The sequence below is a fragment of the Anas platyrhynchos genome, chromosome 3 (assembly GCF_047663525.1).
Source record: "Anas platyrhynchos isolate ZD024472 breed Pekin duck chromosome 3, IASCAAS_PekinDuck_T2T, whole genome shotgun sequence".
NCBI classification, from domain to species: domain Eukaryota; kingdom Metazoa; phylum Chordata; class Aves; order Anseriformes; family Anatidae; genus Anas; species Anas platyrhynchos.
The window spans coordinates 34,239,304-34,261,496 of NC_092589.1; the positions used below are offsets into that span (position 1 = coordinate 34,239,304).

At 36.5% G+C, this 22,193-nt stretch overlaps 1 protein-coding gene across 2 annotated transcripts in view; it reads left to right on the forward strand.

Annotated features, from left to right (window-relative positions):
- TTC27 (tetratricopeptide repeat domain 27) overlaps positions 1-22,193 on the forward strand; it is a 113,536-nt gene continuing 91,343 nt past the window's right edge. The window contains exons 1-6 of one of the 2 annotated variants that reach the window (XM_027453929.3): positions 1-212; positions 2,564-2,741; positions 8,359-8,488; positions 15,290-15,430; positions 18,218-18,320; positions 18,825-18,989. In XM_027453929.3, coding sequence (XP_027309730.2) covers positions 125-212; positions 2,564-2,741; positions 8,359-8,488; positions 15,290-15,430; positions 18,218-18,320; positions 18,825-18,989 — 805 coding nt within the window. In that variant the 5' untranslated portion in view covers positions 1-124. The remainder of the gene's footprint in view (positions 213-2,563; positions 2,742-8,358; positions 8,489-15,289; positions 15,431-18,217; positions 18,321-18,824; positions 18,990-22,193) is intronic. The other variant, XM_027453926.3, reaches the window with a different exon arrangement.

Genomic DNA, 22,193 nt, shown 5'->3' on the forward strand with positions numbered 1-22,193 from the left:
CCGCGCCTGCGCTGCGCCGCCCCCTCCCGGCGTGCTCGACGGGGCCGTGATGGCGGCTCCCTGCCGCCGCTGCCCGCACATGGGCTGAGAGGGGGGCACGGGCTGAGGGGAGGGCGGCGGGACCATGCTGGCCCTCGAGCGCGCCCTGCTGAGGGGCTTCCTCAGCGCCGCCGAGTCCTTGGAGTGGAAGCAGGGCGATGTCTCGGCGGCAGGTGAGCGGGGCGGAGGGGAGAGGAGGTGAGGGGGGAGCGGTGCGTGGCTTATGGGGTCTTAGACGCGGCTCATGGGGTCCCCTAAGGCGGGCACCGGGCTGTGCTGTGGGGGCACTGCTGCTGTGGGGGCACCGCCGCTCCTCAGGCATCGCCGCTCCTCAGGCGTCGCCCCGGGGCTGTCCCCGGCTTCCTCAGGACCGGAGCGAGTGAGGCACCTGCCTGCCGCGTGTGGCAGCGGCGAGAAGCTCCCTGCTGTAGCACAGCGAAAAAAATGTGGAGATAAAGAGTCCTTTATCTGTACCCCGAGCATATGCTGAATCTTGGAAAAAAGCTGATCTACTCAGCTCTATTTCCTCATGTTAATTCTTATTTACCTGTAATTCTTGTATTGTCTGAAAATGTCAGGTGGTGTTATGACATCTGGCAGGTCTTTCATAGCTTCTCACTGAATGGTGTACACTTGTGGCTTTTATTTTATTTTATTTTATTTTATTTTATTTTATTTTATTATTTTTTAAGTAGTGTGCTGTGGTAAGATGTGGAGAGTGGTATTGAAGAAAGCTGTCTTGCCGTAGAGGTAGAAAATGGTGGGGGTTGTGATGGTTTTTAGTCATCGCCTCAGTGGGCCCTGAAAGTAAAAGTTAAAGACTGTGACCTTGAACTTGTATGGTGTCTTATAAGAAAATAAATAAAGAACCAAGAGCAGATTTTATGTGCTTACAGTTACATTGCAATGTTACTAGAAAGAAAAACCTCGGTATTCTTCATTAGTGTCCTCAGGGCCAAGGGTTATTCTACAAAATACAGTGCCACCTGTCCGGACGGCTGTAACATATAAATAAGTTGTCACTTTGTGAAAGAAATCCTCCCCTAGAGCACTGATGGGAGAAAGTTTCACATTATTTATGTTTTCTGTGAGGATGTGACGTCAGTAAGGCCCCAGAACCATTCCTAATCTTTTGTATGTGCCCTTGCAGGTACAGCTTGAAATGTTTTACAATCATTTACCACAAAAAAGAAGAAAAAAAGACTTCTTATATCAGGTGGCTGGTCATTGTTGCAAAGAACAAAAGTAAATTGTGCTCAGCAGCCTGGTCTGTAGAGATTAGGAGCGAATGTGTGTCCATCACCATCTCTACCAAATCATCCGTCGCTGCTACTGAAGTTGATTTCTGTGCTCAGTCTTCAGTCGTGTCCGAGACTGAGAGCACTTGGTTTTGCTGGGGGTTGGTGTTTGGTTAGCTTCCGTGTGCAGCTGGAGCTGGTGTGGATGTATACCTGTGCTAGCATTAAATAGGCTAGCTTAGGCCCTAATATTAGGGTAGCTATGGTAACACTGAGTGCACAGGAGCTGCGGTCCACAGCTGGAATCACAGGTTAATATGGCATGTATCCTATGTAACCTCTGCATTTCCTCACCTGCATTACCAGCATCTGCATTAGCTAGTTGACAACTAGTTAGTATGTCTGCATGAGCTGCAGTGTAGACAGGTACCAATTTCTCTAAGAACAGAAGGTGTTAACCTGCTGAAACTGTTCTAGCAGACAGCTGCTGGATTGGTCACAATGTAGTGTGCTTGATGAAAGAAGGGAAGATACCTTCTGTGAACAAAGCCTGGGTCAAGAATACTTCATGAGTTTGAAGCTTCTTAGGAATTAAATGTATAGCACTTTGTGAATTCTGTTTGCCTTGAAAGGATTGGGCAGAGAAACATTCATGGATTCATATCCACCTCAGTAGTTAATCTGAAGAACGAGGTAATAAACTTACAGGAAGATAATACGACTTTATCTTCAGAAAAGTACTGTCCATTCTTTTGAATATTCTAAGCATTTAAAGTGAGGGCTGTGTATTTCATGGTTATACATGGGTATTCATGGAACTCTGCAAATATTGAACCATTGTTATTTGCTGCAGTTTCCCTGAAAGAATCCTTAAGTCTTTGAAATTGTCTCTCCCACAGGATTTTACCATCACACACTAAAAAAAAAACAAAAAGGTTTTGGAGGAAGAAAACCCTCCTATGATAATTGTCAGTGTATGTATTTGAAAGGCTATCCATATATTTCCCCTGAAATTCCTGTGCAACTCTTATGCTTTACATTCATCTGGCAGTTTGTATTTCATTGTAATGTTAATACAAATTCTGTAAAATTCATTTTGGATTAAGGTGACCCCTGCTACTGCTGTTCTTCAGTTTCAGTGCAACTGCAGTTTTCTGGCAACTTAAATGATGATTCATTACTTGAAAGGGGAGAGGTATATGTTTTGGTTGGAATAGCTCTTGTAGGATGAAATTCTTTCAAATTTAACACTGATTTATTTTCCTTTTTTTTTTTTTTATTTCCAGAAAGTGGATCACTGTTGCAGTTGATTTTTGATGGGAAATATGAAGCAATATTTTCAAATTCAGCTATCCGGAATGTTTTCAGTGCATCTTCCGTGTCAGAGGAGAACATTGAAAGTTACCTGGAAAAACGGATCCTGACATACCTGGACTGTTCCGCAGAGGTTGATAACGTGGAAAGGTGGAAATCATTATTTATTATATGGAAGATTAATAGAGGGAATGTTTGATTTTCCAAAAGGCGTTATTTGTTTTGTAGTATGTGTCATAGGGCTTCCAAAGTTCTTGATCTGGGAGAAAAATACAAAATTGATTTCTCAAGTTGTTCTCCCACTTTCCTGAGGCATCTGTTCATTATCATTATTTCTTTCACTGGATAGTGTTCTGATATGAGGGGTTGTTGAAAACACTGGCCTTATTTATGGTGACGACCTCTGAAGCTGCTGGTATAAAGAAACCAAGAAATGTAAATTCATGTTGCTGTGTGTCTTGAAACAGTTTGTTAACAGTTTTCTCTGCAACATTGTGTTACATTAATGTGAATACTTGAAGTACCATGTAAAGTTATTGTAAAAGTAATGTCCATATTTCTGAGTCTGGTTCATAGTAAGGTTGTTTTAATATAAACTGAGTAACTTATTCATGGCTGGTATTAATGGATTAGTTATTTTCTTTGTAAGACTCAATAAGCTGGATTTTAGCCTGTTCATTATTTACTTGGAAAATTATAAACACTGAAGTCAGACTCATTAACAGAAAGAATTAGCATATGGAGTACAGTTAGAATGAATCTCTTGCATTATGGATAGTAGAAGTAGAAAATTAGGTACATATATAATTTAAACATGAGCATGGGAACAGGTTTTAGCAAAGGGTAAGAGAACTTAAAAATATAAAGGAAATAAGAGGAAGGTAATGTATTGCCAAGAAGCGTGGCTGAATACAAATGAGTGTGTTTTAGTATGAGGCATGAAAATGAGTTTTTGCTAAAATGCCTGAGAGAAACAAGTAGTTGGCACCTCTAAATTACCTAGACTTGTTAGCAACGCTGATTGTGGATTGTCAAAAGATTATCTGATATCTCATCTGATTATCTGATATCTCATCTGAGATATATTATCTGATATCTCATGCGCTCCTGTTTTCTGATCTGGAGTGTATAAAGATTGTTTCTGCGCATTTTGTCTCTAGGTATTTTTTTCCTGTTTTTATTTATTTATTTGTTCTGCTGTTGCTGTGAAATCCTACCTGGGATTTAGATGGTGACATAGTCTAGAGAAGGTTCTCAATATTGTTAACTTCTGCCTTGGAATATTTTATTCCGAATTATGCATCAATTAAAGAGAGATCTGGTGGGGATTGAAACATCCTAAAAACTGTTAGCCCAATCTTAATCTTAACTGTTGATTGAAGTTTGTTCCTGCTCACAAATGAAATAGCAGTTATGAACTGTCCGACTGCTTGAAGAAAATCATATTCTATATTATGCATTCAGTAAGACTTTATATAGACATACGTATCCTGTCATGGTGATGTTTTCTTTTCATACCCTTCCTGTGAGTTCTTATTGGCCTATATTCTATTTACAGAAATTTGTTGCTTTTCTACTGCAGACAGCAAAACGATTTGTTCCTCAGGTGCTTGTGTTCCAGTACTTTGGTCTTAACAGATTTCCTTGTTCTCTCTTCAACTGTAGGCATTATTAGAAGCCCCCTTGCCTAAAGACATGGAGGCAGAACTACAATATTTAACCTTTCAGAAGTAGACAATTTTCTGACCAAAGTTATGTGCTGGGTTTTCTTTCAGAATTTAAAGGTGTACTTTTCAAAATGTGTCAGTGTATGCCAGAAACGTTTTCTCTTTGTAGCAGCCAAGTGGATTTTTTAGGCTCCCCTAGTAATATGTTACAAGAAGCTTTGAATGACAATAGTGTTGAAGAAAGTAAGTTGTTACTTTCTGTTGATAGAAAAACTTGCACAAAAAGGCAGATAACCTTCTATTTTAGGTAGACACTGCTTATAGCACTTAAATCTGTGTGGTGTTTGCTGATCTCCAAAGACTTCTCAAGGTAAAATCCATTACACAGTTATTTTTTCAACCTGCAGGCCCTGTACTACTTTGCCTAATTTCTTTTGGAAAGAATGCAACTTTTGCACATGATCTTTTAATGCCTGTGGTGAAAATGTGTGTTGCTGTTTTATTTATTTTTTCATTTTGAAGGAAAAAAATCCTTCTTCCCTTTATAGGATTTTTTTAATAGAAAAAATCCCTTTTTTTCCTATAAAGGAAGTACAGCAACTTCTAAGTTCTAGCTCAGAAAAATCAGTAAGACGCTGGCTTTCCTCTACTTCTAGTAGACTTCTTCCTAGTGGGGTCTTACTTCAAATATATGCTTTTTTGCTGAACTGAGAACTGTAATTCTAGAAATTAAAAAACTCTGTGAGTTGAATTCAGTCAGGATCAGAAAGTTGGATAATGCTAACCTTATTCTTTTAACACAATATAAACACAGTACAAAGTATGGTTTTATAATAGTGTTAAAAGAACTGTTAGGGAGTTCTTTTTGTGAAGCTAAAAGGGAGCAGCCTGAAGGCAAAACAGCTCAGACTGTGTAGCTAGATTATAATTTCTTTGGACGTAGCCTGTCAACTTCTCTACTTCCAAATCCATGGTTCTATAAGGAAAATATTTAACAGTATTTCAAAACTTGCTGCAACTTTTTCTACCACTTTAACTGCTTCTGTCCTTCCCCTGCCAGACATATTTTGGTATGGCACTTTTAACCTCCATAGATTAAAAGTGAAGTCTCAAGTATATTTTGCAATAAACCTATAAAATAGGTATTTTTTTTTTCTGCTACAGCTACTCAATTCAAAGGCTATCACTTATCTTCTACAGGAAACATAGCTTCATACCTGTATTTGAAGTCAGCAGAATTGTGGAGGAAGAAGTTATAATGTATAAATGCTAAGCAAGTGGAAGGGGAGCATCTCTGGTGTTGTCATGACTTCTATTTGAAGGAGGTGTATTTTTGTCTGAGGTAGTTTCCTTCTAGAGACCAGGAGGAAATAATCATTTTTTTTCAACTGTGCAGGACACAACAAAAATATTTCAGGAGAGTTTCAAAAGAGCTTGAAAGTCTATTAAAATGTTTGATTCTAAAACCTAAAGGAACAAGGAAATGATCATGAACACTTGTTTTAATTGTCCATGTATTCACTGCTACTACCTTATTCAAGATAGCAATGAATGTCAGACTTTCCAAAACAAGTCCTTGCAATAAAGCTTGGTTTGATTTCCTGACACACATTTCTTCAGGATGCTTACAGTTTGTTAACTAGCATGCTTTGCATGTTAAAAAATAAAAGTGAAGAAATTCTTGCTGTTTTTGCAACTTGCTTGGATGTATTTAAATTGAAAAAATAACTTAAACATCTCTAATTTTGTTTCAACTTCTCTTCTGTAATTTGTCTTAACATTTAAAAAAAAAAAAACAATCTATAACCTAGTTGTATCTAAAGCATAGTCTTACTATTGGTATTTATTTGAAAAATTTAGTGTTATATGCAAATCCATTACTTTTTTCAAGTATCAATGCTCTGTCATTTCTGAGTTTGAGAAAATATAAGTAAAGCAATATGAATATTACAGTGGAATGTATATAAGCATCTGGTTTTACATCATGGATCACAAACCTACTTGAGTTGGTGTGAAGTGTTTAAAAAAAATACATGGAGAAAGTATGAGTGAGATGAATGGCTCTCTATACCTAAGGAAATTAGAAGAAAGAAATGAACCTATATATAGGTCACCGTAATAAGTGGAACACTGGCAGCAGTGCCTCTTGCTTTTCAGGCAGCACAGAAGAGCAGTTTTAAGGCTGCACTTGGGAGGTAAGCACTTGCAGTTCTGCATTCTAAGCATGAAGGGCAGTCAGAGATGGAATGGAAAAAAAAATCTTGGAAGAAATTAAGTGATAGGTGAGGGACGCTAGCCTTATTTGTAGGGATTAGAGTTTAGAAGTAGCGTTCTGTTTCTGAATGAGTGTTAAGGGGACTGCAGGTTGGTCAACAGTTGGAAACTGAAGACAGCAACAAGAAAAAAACAACTGATGATGACAAATAAGACAGTGGAAAGACAATCACAGCCAAAGTAATGGAATTGCATATAATTTGCAGAGCCCTTCTGCATGGTTACAAAAGCATTTAGACATCAAGCGACTTTGCCTACCATAGAAAGATTTCAATAAAGTTCTTAAATACGTATTTTGGTTGTAGGAATTATAAAAATAGAGTAAATGATAAAATAATGAAAATGAGTCTTTGAAAGACTGAAGAGTTGTTGAGCTGCAATGTCGCAATTGATTATTCTGTATGTTATCTTTCCTTTTAGAAGCTTAGAAGCATAATTTACAACAGAACAAGTAGTGTATGTGTGATTGTTTTGTGCCTGATGTTAATAATTTAGTGTCACTGCTTTGTTTTTGAGTTGATTGGAAGTTTAGTGGTAACCTGAGATTACCACCAAATAGTATTTGGATGTGTGATAGTTCCCAGCTGAATAATGACAACTATAAAATCTAATTGACAAGAGCTCTTTATACCAGTCCTTTTTCTCTAATGCTCCTGAAGGCTCTTGTGTTTCTTTTTCTTTTTTTTTTTTTTGGATTCATGCACTCTACACCATTGTTATACATATTCTGACACATTCTTGCCCACCAGCTGTTTCTGTGTGGCTTTTTTTATTGGACTTTGTTTTTTGGAGTTGTATAATGCTTTATCCCTTTGTTTCCATTTGGAGGACTCTTGCAGCTTTAAGTCCATGTTTCACAGCAAGAGGATGACAAGGTTTTTTCCACTGAGCTCCTTAAAATACCAGTTCTTATCTTATACAGTTAGAACATAATCTACTGTAGGTAGGAGGCATGTTATTATATGTGGTATGTAACAGGGCCTGTGTTGGCATATGACCGATTATAACCCAGTTAGATTGCAAATCCTAAAAGAATCCTAAAACAAACCAAAAAATTGTGTAAGTTTCCTAAAAGTCTACACCTGTTAAATCAGCCATTAAATTCTGAGGGATTTTGCCCTGCTTTCTGCAGGCCACATAGGTTATTACCGTAGGTACATAAAGAAATAGTATCATAAGGGTATTAGATGAGTAAAATCTTGTAAATATGAAAATTTTGTATGCAGTTCCAGGAAGGCAACAAAGTCTTGTAATTCCATCTTTAAATAAAGTACTGTTTTTGCAATGAAAAAGCATGATTGAGTGAGATAGCATTTGCTGCCGAATTATCCGAACCAGCTCTGAGGTGATACTTCTGAACTTTATGATGATTGTTTGATTGTTTTGTTCTCACAGGGAGTGAAATTAAGCAGCTGTGTAAAAGCAACAATAAATATGCTGTTTTGTAGTGTATGCTAATGCAGCAACTTTTCTTTGAAAATGTTGAGGTTTAGATATAAGAAAATGCAACTGTCTGGTTGGCAAACAGCGAAAATCTTCATCTGATGCTAATCTTCCACTTGTATCTAATAGGCACAGCCTTAAATTGTAAAACACATGATTTAACTCAGTTTCCAAAATATTTGTCATTTGTTACAACCATCATATTTCCAAACCTTTCAGTTTCCCATGAGCATTTTTGAATTCTATGCTAATTATATTTTCCTGCTGAGAGGGGTGGATTTTTAAGGCTGGATGTTTTGAACTGGTGTGGAAATCAATCAGATCTTGTAGTCCTAATTAAAAGAATGATCTATTACTAATTGTTTTCCTTATCTATATTGCAGGCAGAGGCTGATGTTTCTACTTGGTGTGGGCAGTTTGCAGCTCTTCGTTCAAAGCAATTGGACTGGGCCTCCTGTTCACTTACAGCTGCAGGACTTTTTGCCATCTGCATTGTTGCAGAAATTCAGTGAGGTATGCTTGAGTTATAATAAGCTGTCCTTTTACAGTCACTTCTATTAGTGAATAACCCACTTATCCAGAGAATACATATCTGTGAGGTCCAGGGTTAGAATTAATTTCCTTGAGTGTGAACAGGCTGCTGTTGCAAGCATCATCAACTGTGTAAGTTTTTGAAGCACTATCCTAAAAGTAGCTAATGTTTGTCTACTTCAACTTAATAGATTTCCTTCTGGAAATGTTGGTTTTGAATATGGAAGATACTTATTGTGCAGCAGCATCTGCTTGAAAGATGTTTGCTGTCAATAAGCTGTTTGTTTTGGAATGTGTTCTTGGTTGGACCAGAGAAAGATACTTATAAATGACTTAGAAATTTTCCTTGGAGCAAGGTAGAAGATGGATAACTTGAATATAGCAGACTGGTAGGTGCTAAGAGGACAGCAGATTTGTATGCTAGTATCCTGCTAAGCTCATGGATGATGCCAACTGAATTGTGGAATTGGTAGTTCCCATGAGCTGTAAATTGTGGAATAAGGGGAAGTTTGACAAGTAGATAAGAAACTTCATGTAACATTAATGTAACAGATGTTACATTATTGTGGTGTGTTTTTGCAGGAATAACGTAACTCCTGAAGACCTGCCATTGTTCGTAGTTTCATTTGCAAGGTTGTGTTTCTAAATTACTTAGTTCAGATACTGTATCTATCCCCTTTTTTAAAATATAGATGGTTATCAGTGTGGTATATTTTAGAGATGGCATGGTGTGTATATGTATAGGCTTATTTTTTTGCTTGGTTTTTGAGATCAGAAATTAAATTGCTGTCAGACTATAAGGAGTTTAGACCTATAAAACATAAAGTTCATAACTCCTATCAACCATCCCATTTATTGTCTATATTAATGGATGAATGAGATGCTAATTATCTGTTGAATAAGGGAATGTGTGTCTCCTGTTTAGTTTGTCTTATGGCTGTGAATGCAATGCATTGACAGATGTTTGCATATGCAGAGGTGGTATTCCAGAATCTAAATCAGCAAGAGATGATAAAGGAAAACAGACATGAGCATTGTTGATTTCTAATGAGTACTGCATCAGACCTTGTTAGCTGAAAGGTTTAACTAGTTCTGCATTCAGGCAAAAGAAGTTTAGTTTTATGTATACTATTGCTATCGGTAACACCTGAGAAGTTTTTTCCAAGAGCACTAAACAGTTGTGCTAAAATATCTATCCAGTTTTCTTTTGTTAAACATCTTAATTCAAAAGCTGTCATATGCTTTGAATTATTTTTATGTAGATACTTTTATGTTCAAGGATTCTTAGTATATAAACACTCCATAAAAACAAACATCTCAATAAACTGATATTTTTCTGCTTCTTTTAATCCAGCTTTTCTTTCTCGCATGCACAGATACTCAAAAAAAAAAAAAAAGTGGGTTAAAAATACAGCTCTCATTTTCTCCATTTCTAATGTAATCATCCATATTCTATCATCAATACTGGTATAAATTCTTTTTTAATAAGCTTTCAATTTTTCAGACTGAAATGATCTTTTTCCCATGTCAAGGTTAAAAACAAATAAATAATGATGTCATGCTTCTCTTAGCCTGCTCTAAGTAATATCACTAACCTTCAGCCGTCCAATGTCTCATTTATTTCAGGAATATTTGCAAATCTTACTCTTATTTTAAGAACACTTTATTGGATTAGTCTTAACTTTATGCCTTTCAGGCTATGTAACTGCTGCAACTTCTGTCCCTTGCAAGTTTCTCCTTCAGGTTAGTGGCATAGTTTCATTTCTGCCCTCGGATAACTGCTGAATGCATCATTAATTTTACTTTCTTATGAGTGCATTAAGACTGCATAAGAATATAATTAATTTCAGTGAAGAGCAAATCTGATATTTGAAATATTCAAGGCCCATCTGGACACCTACCTGGGCAGCCTGCTCTAAGGAACCTGTTTTGGCAGGGAGGTTGGACCCGATGATCTTTCGAGGTCCCTTCCAACCCCTACAATTCTGTGATTCTGTGAAATCATAAAATAGCCTGATTTAGTTGAGTTGCTAGTTGGTGCCTCTTGGATGTCTTCCACGAAAAATATTCATGAGTATGTGTACTTTATTTCCCATCCTCCAAATTGATTCCAGCCTTACTTCTCCATAAGTTATGGTTAAATTCATGTACTCCATTAGGGTTCCATTTTACGTCCTGCAGAACTGTTTTGTGCTTTTATTTTAAGAGTCCATGCCTAAAAAAGTTCAGTAATTTCTAAACAGAAAAGCAGCTAGTGTTTTAGTTCTTAGGTGACTGAGTTTTCTAAAATTCCTTCAGGACTTTATTGTTCAATTAAATAGTCTTGCTGAGTTTTTTTATTGTAAGTGACTTATGTTAAAGCAAGATTAAAAACAAACAAAAAAGCCTGTATTTAAATTAAATGGATTATCAGATCTGTCTTCAAACTCGCTGGGATTAGGCTAAAACATTTTTATTTTACAGTAAGTGGGATAGGTTCCTCGTGTTTTGAAGTACTGTCACTGTCTCTGTGCAGGTAAGGGAATGAAAGGTGCAGAACAATTTAGGTTGCAGTGTGTTTTATCCTGCCTTAAGTTTGAGAGTTACAGAGTATTGTTTGTTGTCTAATTTCATATTCACAAGTAGGATATATTAGTAACAGCTAGAAACTCCATCTGGAAGATGATCCCAATACACTAATGCACAATACTTGTAAATAACTGGTAGGAGTCCTCCAAATACATTTATCAACAGCTCCTGCTGGCCTTTTTGTAACTTCCAGCTTGATGCCAAATAATGAGTTTTGAAATGCATTTGAGTAACTCTTTCTCCTGATGTTTGTATTAGTGCTTCTTTCATACGTGATACGATCCTTTTGCTGGAAGATTGAGCTATCACCAGGCTTCTGTTGATACCAATAGCCACGTTCATAATTCATATGAAAAATACCGATGTGCTGTGTAGCACTGCTGTCTCAAATCCAGTATGATCCCTTATCCTTGTAAACTTTGTTAACTGAAACTGTTCAGAGTTCTTTGTGATCCAGACCTGTATTCTTGGCTTCCATTAGCATGAACTGGTCATAAAGATGAGAGCTGAGCCTTAGGTTAACTCTGTGTGAATACCAGTGACCAGCATGATGAAGACTATGAAGATTCTGACAAACCTTTTCCTTTTGTGGGGTATATAAGGAGGGATGGTAAAAGCTAAACGTGGAGGCAGTCTCGTTAGCAGAGGGAGTCTGTTGGAGTAGCCTACAGGCTTGCCATACGTTCCCTTGCTATGTATATGTAAAAGAAATAATTCTCAATGCTGCCATTGGAAAATTCTTCCTTCTTTAACAACTCAGCAAAGTCAGACCTTACAGGGAATACAAGCAAGAACATTCCTAACTAAGTACTCCCAAGTGTAGTGCGCTCAGGGAAGACTTACTTGTGCTAGCTTACCTTTATCATCTTCAGTCTGCAGCTCAGCTCTGCGTTGTTTACATGTTGCTCATTTGGTTAATGAAACTGGAGACAGCCTGCACCATAATCTCATTATCTCCTTTGCAGAAAGTTGGAGAGAAGCAGATGCAAGCAAAAACAAATTTTCTATCCCCAAAAGATGTCTGGAGCCAAGGATGAATTCTCTTCTAAAGGACCAAATCTTCCACTAGTAACCTGAGCACATCTTCCATCTTCCATTATTCTGGAAGATGTATAACTTTAGCTTTGCCAGTTGACAAGCTGTGCAGGAGTCTTAGTACTATTTAAAATCTGAGAAGCCCAGTATATTACACTTAGTACCTGCATACAGGTTCCTTATTTGATTTTCGTTATTTGTTTGCTTTTTTTCCCTCCTCTGTTTTTTATTAATCCATCCCATGCCATTTACTGCACTCTTGCCATTTACTGACTTTTTCTACCTTTGCGTATCTCTGTGCTTACCTTTTAAGCTTTAGGTGAAGCATCCCCAAGACTGAGAAAGGGATGAAGAAAGATGAGAAGGGCCAGTTCAGAGTGAGCAGGCCCTGAAACAAAAATAAAGTGTACCAAATGCTCATTTTGCCTCTAATCATTACCATGAGCAAGAAAAGAACGTGAAGCCCATAAACTAAATTTCTTATACTCTGTATTCTCACAGCCGTTGAGCTGGAATGGCAGCTGGTAACAGTTGTCCTGGGAAGTACTTTCTAATACTGTGAAAGCCAAGAGTGCTGTCCAGCTTGAAGCTGATGTAGGGCTTTAGTAGTAGCTACTTAACGGTAAATGTTAACTTACTTTTGTACATGTACTTTTTTTTTTGTAAGTACATGTACTTTTTTAAGTACGTGTACTTTTGTACATTATCTGTACTTTGGACAGATTGAAGCATACGTGTTTAGAGTGAATTCAGCTTCATTTGTCTGCATTTAGCCCAGAGGTGGTCAAAGGAAACCACATGCAGATTCAACAAAACCTGGATTATTATCCCAGATATTTCTGAGCGTATGTTCACAAACTCTAGTATGTTTCTGTACTTAGATATACACACATTGAGGAATAAAATAATCATAGGTTTTGAGTGGAAGTCTGGTGAAAAATGGAAAGATTCACAATCTAACCCAGGTTTATTAGGTATGGAACTTTGTGTTAGCAAATTTTTATTATGTCCGTTTTGAGATATGGGATTATTTTTTTTAGATGCATGAGATAAATATGGAAAATGTCTAATTTAAGTGCTTAGACACTAGAAGATGAGTTCTAAATTTCTGTTTTCTCTTAGCCAATGTTTTAAGGATTTTTGTGGATTTCAGTCCAGTCTTTTATGCCCTTGAAGCTGTAAAAACTTGAAAGTCTACCTCTTTCATATGAAGCTGTTCCCTACCTTAAAGACTAGCTTAGGATAGTAAATTGTGTTGATAGATATCTGCAATGATAATGCAGTCTTAGAGCACAAGTTAAAAGAATGAATGTTGATTTAGGCTTTCTTAGTAAAGAGAATGTTTGCTTCCTTGTATGTATTTGCTTTATGCAAAAGAACACAGATTTGTTAAGATAGAAGATATCAATTCTTTGGCTCTGAGACTTGTTGGCGTATTTACTAGGCGGTGACATCTCTCTCCCTCTTCCCTCCCTCATTATATTCCTATTAATGTTACATTAGCTGGACTGAGCTCTCCAGTGAAAGGCTTTGAAATGAGAATGTGAGATTAATTGGTTGCTGCGGTGCTTAACTGAGGGTAGATTACTATAGCATATCAAATGTGTTTTAGAAAATGGTTCTATAACAAAGCTGATAACTTCTTTGCTTTCCCATTAATTGTTTCAGTATTGTTTATTGAAAAGTGAACACAAAAAGGATGATAGGGAAACAAGTTTAAGTTAAACTGAAAACTGTATGAAGTCTCCTGTTATATCTCTCATGTTTTCAAAATGAATCTTTAGAAGCACAGAGTCATAACTTTTCAAAATCAGAGTAGTTAGAGATGTTGGTAAGGCTGTTCCTTGATGGATCTCATGTCTTTCTACATGGCCATTTTTTCTTTACAACAGTGTGAGAAACCACTTGGAAATAAACTTTGTTTTCAATGGTAGGATTGATAATTACAGTGATGGCAGGTAAGAATTACATTTTGGGTGAATAATGTAAAGTTCCTTAATCATTGCCTACTAAGTAGGAGTATTTTCAATGTTAATACATGATAAATAATGGACAAACCTAAGGAAATCAGGAAAAAAGTCTGAAAATTGCCATAAAGAGAAGCAGGAATCTTTTAAAAGTGGACTAGGGAAATACTGTGGTTTAATAACTTTTGTCTTTAAAGTAACCTGTTGGTAAAGGTGTTGAAAAAAGTTCCAGAGAACTTAGTAATTACATTACTGGTTTTGTTTGAAATGCTGTAATGTGATTAAAATGACTTCTATCTCGTTTGTGTAGACTGAATAGAAATCTTTCTCAGGCAAGTGACTTCAGTGCAAACTGTCACTTAACTGTCTCGTCTTCTGTTTCTGTCCATTCCCTTTTCTTGCCCCTTTCATACCAACTGAAAACAAAAGCATTCCTTTTTTCAGTTTGCAAAGGAAACTTGCCATTTGAGAACTAGGAGTCAGCTGATGAACTGACATCTGCTCTAGTCTGAACATAAACTGTGTGAATGCTTTCCTTAGGTTAAAAGGAAAAGAAGAATAGGTGATTGTCACCTGACCATCATCACTGAGAGACAGGTTTCCAGAACTACCTCAAGCCCATTAAGAAAAGAATTACTGTAGGGAACATCACAGGAAAACACCTAAAAGGAGGTCTTTGTTTACTGGACAAAGGGAAAAATGGTTCTAATATTGCTACTCTGATGCCACTCCAAAAGGAAGCTATCTCTGGGGAAAGACGATAACACATCTTGAAATCACAGGAGGAATATCTGGTGCATTTGAGTATTGTAGGACGTTTAATAAATTTATTTACTTCTGTGATGACAAGTGGAATGGCTTTGATTAATCAGTTTTTCTCCCTTTAGATCAAGGGGAGGACATTACTAGAATGTATTTGGTAACATTAACTGGACATGAACATTTCCAGTGAGAAGAAATCTAAATCTAAATATCTAAATATATCAGATCACATTGAGAAGACGTATCTGGCAAGCAAGAGGCAAGGCAGAATTTACCATGACTTGGTGAACAGTTGGGATTCGAAGACATATTGATATGTTTTTTTTTTGTTTTGTTCTGAGCAGACTTTTTTTTCCTTACATATATGAATAGCTGTTTTTCCTAATTCTATGATTTTGTTCATAAACTTTTTAATGTTTCCTGAACATTCTCACTTTTCTTGTTCTTTCAGCCCAAAATGCTGCATGCAGCAATTTTGAAGATGCTGGTTCTAGATGCTGAATCAGTCTATACCTTGACTTCTCATCCTATCTTGCTGCTTATAGCTAGGATAATCCTTGTGAATTCAAGACACAAACTTGCATCTCTTCAGGTAAGAAGCACGTGACCAATGATTATGACTGCCAGATGCTCATTAATTGGTTCTCTTGTTCTTTTTTTTCATACCTTATTAAGTCAGTATAGCTTCTTCGATTTCTTTTTCTGCAGCTTTGAGGTTCTTTCTTTTAAGAAACAATTCAGACAAAGTGATTACAGTTAAACACAAGTATCATTTTCTTAAACTATTTTCTCACTGTCTTCTCCAGAAGAGAAGATCCCTTCATACTCTGTAAAAATTAGAAAAATGAATAGAAAGCAGCTTTTAAAAAGGCACATACTTTGTAGCATTTTTGAAGGAGGGAGGGGGGCAGGACTGACACATTAAATGCCCTATAAAATAATGCATCGTACACTCACTGTGGCCTTTTTTGACAAGCTTTGGGATCTCATTAACTGCTACCATATGAATTCTAGATGCCAAGAAAGTCCTCTTTTGCTTTTTTTTATTGTCTTCAACCTCTCCTGCAGGCATCCATGTGGAGATTGCCTTAATTCCCTGTTGTGTTTGTACATTAAAATCAGGGAGATATGAGTCTCTTCTTGAGAGGGTTTTTGACATTACTTCCTTTTTAGTTTAGTAGCAGGACTCTTTGGAACTGGGTAACTTCTAACAGCAGCATCTTCTCTATTGCATTCCAGTTGAACAGAATTTGGCTGGAGATCAAAATGCCACATGGTCCCTTTTTATGCTTGGCTGACAACATCCATTCCCAGCTGTGTCTTTGTGATGAATTAAACTGTGTGGGAGATGTTGGCTGTACTGCATTTCTGGAAGCCAAGCTCTTCCATCGTTTTCCCTGTTATTCACAGATGAATGCTGTTGAATTTCAACAATTGGGTCAGTCAGGGAGGGAGAAAATGTACCTGGTATAGAGAATTCCCTGCTGCCTGCCCCCAGACTGACATAATTGGGGACTTCCTTCTACCAGTGGAGGTTCAATTGCTTGTGGCTACATCAAGTTTGGATGGTAATCTAATGGCAGTAACTGATAAAAAAAAAAAAAAAAAAAAAACTTTTATCAGCAGGCCAGTGTAACAACTGAAGCTTAATTAATTCTTACTCCTTTCCTCCAAATTCAAAGGAAAGTTTCTTAAAAACTTTTTTTTTTTTTAAGTTTAGTGCAAATTAATTTAGAGTAGGATTATACACCCTGAAATCTATTATCTAAAGCATTAATAAAGGCCTGTTACATTTAAAAAGTGTTAGTCTATAGCATATTAAATGTTTGACAGTAATCAAAAAGTATTTTTAACTTGGATTCCAAAAAATAGCATTGTTAATTAAATATTATGCAGAGCTCAGGTGGCTTACCTGGAACTTTATAAATGCATTCTGTGATTCTAAGATTTTTGAGTGGCAGGCATCAGGCCTCAGGAAATTGTATCATTGAGCTGGGTTCTCTGTTGCATGGGAAATAAGTACTTCATTATATAAATCTAAACTGAAGTCATTTGAAACTTACTTAAATTGCCTTTAGGTTTCAAAGTAAGTGATGAAATACTGGGATTTGACCTTTTTCGCAAAGTCTGTTGATTGTGTGCTTTTATTCTATTCGGCTTGATATCAGAAATCATCTTTCATTGCATTTTGAAATAGATACTATTATTCTTTTTGATGGTTCCTTTCTAGGGACATTACAGTCAACTACATGTGATGGGTTTAGATTATTTTACTTGAAATCTGTTCAGCCTTTAGGTCTGATGGATGTAAGCATACTTCTATAAAAAGTTCAGAAGATAGGTGCCTTTGAACAGCACTTTTACATCTGTTTTGACAAAAATGATTGGAGTGCTAACAGTAGCAGAATAGCTAGTAATCATTAGAGCCTACGTAGAGGTATGCCCTACGTTCGCAGAAGATTATTTTAAGAATAACAGTCTATTCTCAAAATTATACTTGAGCTTTTCCATGCATTGCCATCTGTTGCAAATAGACAGGGATGAGATATGCTGGGGAGCTTATGTTTTGTGTACACAGCTTTCTAAAATGAGTTATCTCCTAAGCTGTGGTCCAGCGCTGCTGTAGAATGATTGCTTAGATCACTGAAGTATTTGTCTTTCTCAGATTCCGCATAAAAACATTAATAATTTTAATTGTAATTGTAAGGCGTTCTCATGAGCACTTCTGTCTCAGTCTCCTTTCTACCCTAACACAAAGACATATGAAAAGATTTGATTGAACAGGAAAACTTGCATGCAAGGGCAACACCGGATGGCCAGAGATACTGTGCTGGATGGCTTCCACATGAAAAGTGACTAAGTAGTCTAGGAGTCTTCAGACTGGAAAGATTACTGAAGAGTGAAATCATGGCTGTTTATTAAAATCATGAATATGACATGAAAGAAGAAAAGTAGGGAACAGCTTTTTATTTATTTATTGTCTTTTTCTGTTACAAGAATTCGGAGTTATAAAAACAAAGTAGCGAGTGGCTGGTCCAAAATAAGTACACACAGGTATTTCTTTTATCTCCTGGTCACAAAGTTTCTTACCAGATTGTGGTCATAAACATTTGCTGGGTTCAGAGAACAGGCAGAGAAATTAACAGAAACAAAGCCCATCAAACTGTTAGAGCATTGTAGAGCTGCTTGAATATCTTCATCTTTATGCTAGGTCACTGCCCACTTTTTACATAAACCAGCTATTTTAGTAGGTTTTGTTTTTTTCCAGAAATGACCATCTAGTAGATTAGTAAGTCTATATTTTAAAGCCACTCTTTCATGAAAAGAAAAAAAAAGTCTGTATTTGTTGTTCACTTGAACTATCTGTATTTTCTTTCAGACATTACCTTGGTGGACACTAAGATGTGTGAATATTCACCAGCAGTTGTTAGAGGAGAGATCACCTGAGCTATTTACTGTTGCCCAGACCTGTATAAAACAAAGTATGTTTCTAATTATGTGCTTTGCTGGCCCACAGCATCAATTTTCAAATATCTTTGTGGGATGGGAGTTTTTGTGTAACTGTTGAGAGTGGAGAAGGACAAGAATTGACTTAAAAGTGACATGGATTTCTATGGCATGTGCTGTTCTTGAGAATGTAGGATGAAGATGAGAATGTGATTGCAGGCAAAGGTTTTCTATTGAGTTCCTATGCAGATTCAAGATTTGAGTTGGATATTTACTTCAAGAGCAATATTCCGACTTAGCTTTACTGTAAAGTATAAAAGAATATTAAACTTTTGCTTTTTCTTACTCTAATAACGGTTCTGAGATGTAAGACTTTTTTCAGCTTTTTTTAATGGACACATCTTTTATCCACTTGAGTGTTTATAAATGTGTGGAGGTTTGCTTTAAGCATAACAGACTTCCTCTGCTGGTATTTTAAATATAACTTAAAAATTCTCCCAGACTGTATCCTGATATCTTTTCTTTTTCTTGGTTTGCAGTGGCAGAAGCAGAAGCTTTCTTCACAGGCGGTGAAGGCTGTCACTTAGCAGTTCAGTTCAATCTTGAGTGTGCCTATACATTTTTGTATTACTATGAGTACAAAAAAGCTAAACAATGCTTCAATACAGCCAAAGACATAACAAAACTGCAGATTAATCTGACAGGTAGGTTTGCTTGTACAGTCTGTGAAACTTGATTGGTTGGACCAAACTACCTTGTTTTTTCTTTTTTTAATGTGTCCAAATAAAGAAATATATTTTGGAAATTCTTGACTTCTTACGGGTTTGTCTTAAGAATTAGCATAGCTTGGAAGAAGAAAGAGAAACGTACCATCCAGTTACAATGTCATCCTTAATATGAGTGTCTGAGCAGCTGTAGTATTACAATCCTTCCATGTTGTATTTCATCAGTCTATCAAATTCTAGATCTAGTTGTCTCTGTTATGGGACTCCTAAAATTAGTTGGTGTGGTAGCGAATACATCTTCGGGGTTGGGTTTGCTATACACTTATAAAGAAGTCTGCATGTTTATATGATGCAGTCTTTAACCTTTCATGCCGCTAGTCTAGGTCTGTTCCATGTCAGTTGCATTTAAAAGTCACTTTTGGAGCTGTTGTCGCCACAGAAAATAAATAGAAAAGAAAATAGAAATATCAAGGATTCAATCAGTATAGAGATCTTAAAATTATCCCTTCAGAGTTTATTCTTTGGAGTCCTGAAGATCAGATTGCTGCGCTTATAACTTTGTTTAAAATTCCATGTATAGATGTAGAAAGATTTGGCCTATCTGGCTCAGCTGAGTAAACAGAATGACACAAAATGCACAGTTAACTTGTGTGGGAGCTTTAGGTTTTGTCTGGGAAGAAATGGAAAAAAAAGTAGAAAGGATCAAGGAAGTGAAACTTGCAGCCCCCTTATCAATTACACCACTGTATGTAAAAAAGCAAGCTGTTCCTTTGTATTTAAATTGGAGCTATACCTACTTCTGCTTATGTCCTTAACCAATTTAATATTTTAATTAAAAATAAGTTGGAATTGTTGTAGAACTCCATGCTCATTTACTCCAAGGTTTTAAAGATTAACTGAAAAATCTGTGAAGAAAATCTTGTGGTGTAATACTTTGCATAACTGTGATTGAATTGATTATATTTGATGGTATCTGTCTAAAACAGGAAAAAAGGTGTGATCGATTGAAATATAATTAATTTAAATATGGAAATTATTCCTTTATGTGACATACCGTATGTGTGACGTTTGCTGCAAGCTTGATAATATAAGGCGGTTTTGTGTAAAATTAACCCAATTTTTATTGCTTTTATTAAAAAGATCAGTGCCTGTGATGATGTTCAGGCTATAAAAATTTAATAAACTAAGAACAGGTAAAATCGAAGTGCCAGATGGCTATGCAGCTGATATTCCTCAAGTTGCTTGAGGAGTATGTGCTTTTCTTTAAAAGAGATTATTCATCTAAAAGCCAATTACCTCCATAAATCTAACCTAGGGAAAAGCTGGGTTTTGGAGGGGGAGGTGGTGGCTGGTTTGGGGGGTGACTGGGTGCTATGGAATTACTTGCATTTTTGATGACTATACCAAGAGGTTACTCTAGTCCTAGAGAGACATTACACTGATAGTCTTAGAATGTTGCTGTGAAACTCCTAAAAGTTCTGTGCCTTATCTCCATAAATGTATTAGAATAGTTATGAAGGATGTTGAACCTGAAGGCAGATGAAATGAACTGAACATGTGGGAATTGTTGGCATTCAAGACAAATTCATTTGACATGCATATTTTGAGTAAATGGAAGGAATGTTACAATATCAAAAATGACTTTGCTTTGCTGTAAAAATTCAGCCTCTATCAAAGATGTTTTTAGGGCTTTGGGAAGGAATTTCCATTTTAGGAAAAGGTTTTGAGAGTTTTTCATTCTTCTGGGATTGTAATCCTTACTGACTGAAGATTTTATTACAGCATGGGAACTTATGCTGCTCTTCTAAAGAACTTAGAACCAGTATTTTTCCCAAGTTTTTTTTTTTTTTTTGAAATGTGTGAATAAATCATAGTTGTTTGTGGCTTGCGTATTTTTTTGGCCACAGTAATCAAGGTCTTTCCTGTATTCATCATTTGTTGAAGAGTATCCTTATATCCCTCACAGCCAGTCACAATCACCAATAACTACAAAACATTTGTCATTAAAAGACTGTAGTCTGCCTTGCTTATAAATTTACTAAAATGAGGGGTGGTAATCCAAGTAAATTTAAAATTATCAGATATGAAGAATTAATAATACTAAATCCTGAAATCCACATATTGCCCATTTACTGTTTTCATGCCCAGTAATGCATCCCTGGGAACTCTTAATAGAGGACAGAAAGTAAAATCTCTGATGTGTAGAATCCCTATTTCTTTGTGATTCTGTCTGGTGGTATAAAGCAAGCAAAATTTTCCCCCAACTTAAATACGTAATAATCATTTTAATCTGGAAAATGCGTGTTTTCCCTGTAATACAAAGGAATTATTTGCTTTAAAAAAAAAAAAAAGGGTGAGGAGTTATCTCAGAGCGTGAAGGCATCACAGCTTGTACTTGGTAGTGAGTAAAATTTAAAATTTATCAGTAACAAACATAGCTTTGTGAGTGCTTTTAATCTGTTTAAGCAATAAAGCGTAATAGGAAGTGAATTACGGCATAATGGCTTACAAGCATTATTAAAATTGAGAATTGAGTGGTACTGTGTAAAATTAGTATGAATCATTGCCTGGTCTCTCTTCCTGCCCTGAGCCCCCCCCAATGTGATTGTAAGCTGCTATTTTTAGAACCATTTTCATTCCTTCATAAACTCTTAACATGGGACTTTACTATTAAAAGGGGTGACTGGCAGAAAAGGAGTAATCAGTTTAATTACTCATTTCCCTAATGCTCCTCTCCTTCCACCTCCTGGAAGAAAAAGGAGCGAGTGCTCTTACAGTGTATGTGCCAGATGATTCTTACTGACAGTGGCCTCATCCCTTGGCATTTGCCCACTGAACACACGAGCAGTCAATCATCTTTATGTCCAAGTTCTAATGTACTGCACGTTTTCAAAACAAAAATGAAATTAAAAACTTCTTGTATCAGTTGGCTCTGCAAAAAGAAGAGTGGATCAGTATTCATATCTCCTTTTCCTTGTATTTGATTTCACATTTCACATTATCTGAGCATTGTATTATAGTAAAAAAAGCAAACCTCCAATTTTGGTAGTTTTCATCTCTATTTTGGGAGTGGATAGGTCTCTTGTTATTTTTAAGTTACTCTTCTGAAATTGTTCTGACTTCCCTGATTACAGTGTGGAATGGGGTTGCTAATAGAAGTACAGAGAATTTTTTCTTTTTTAA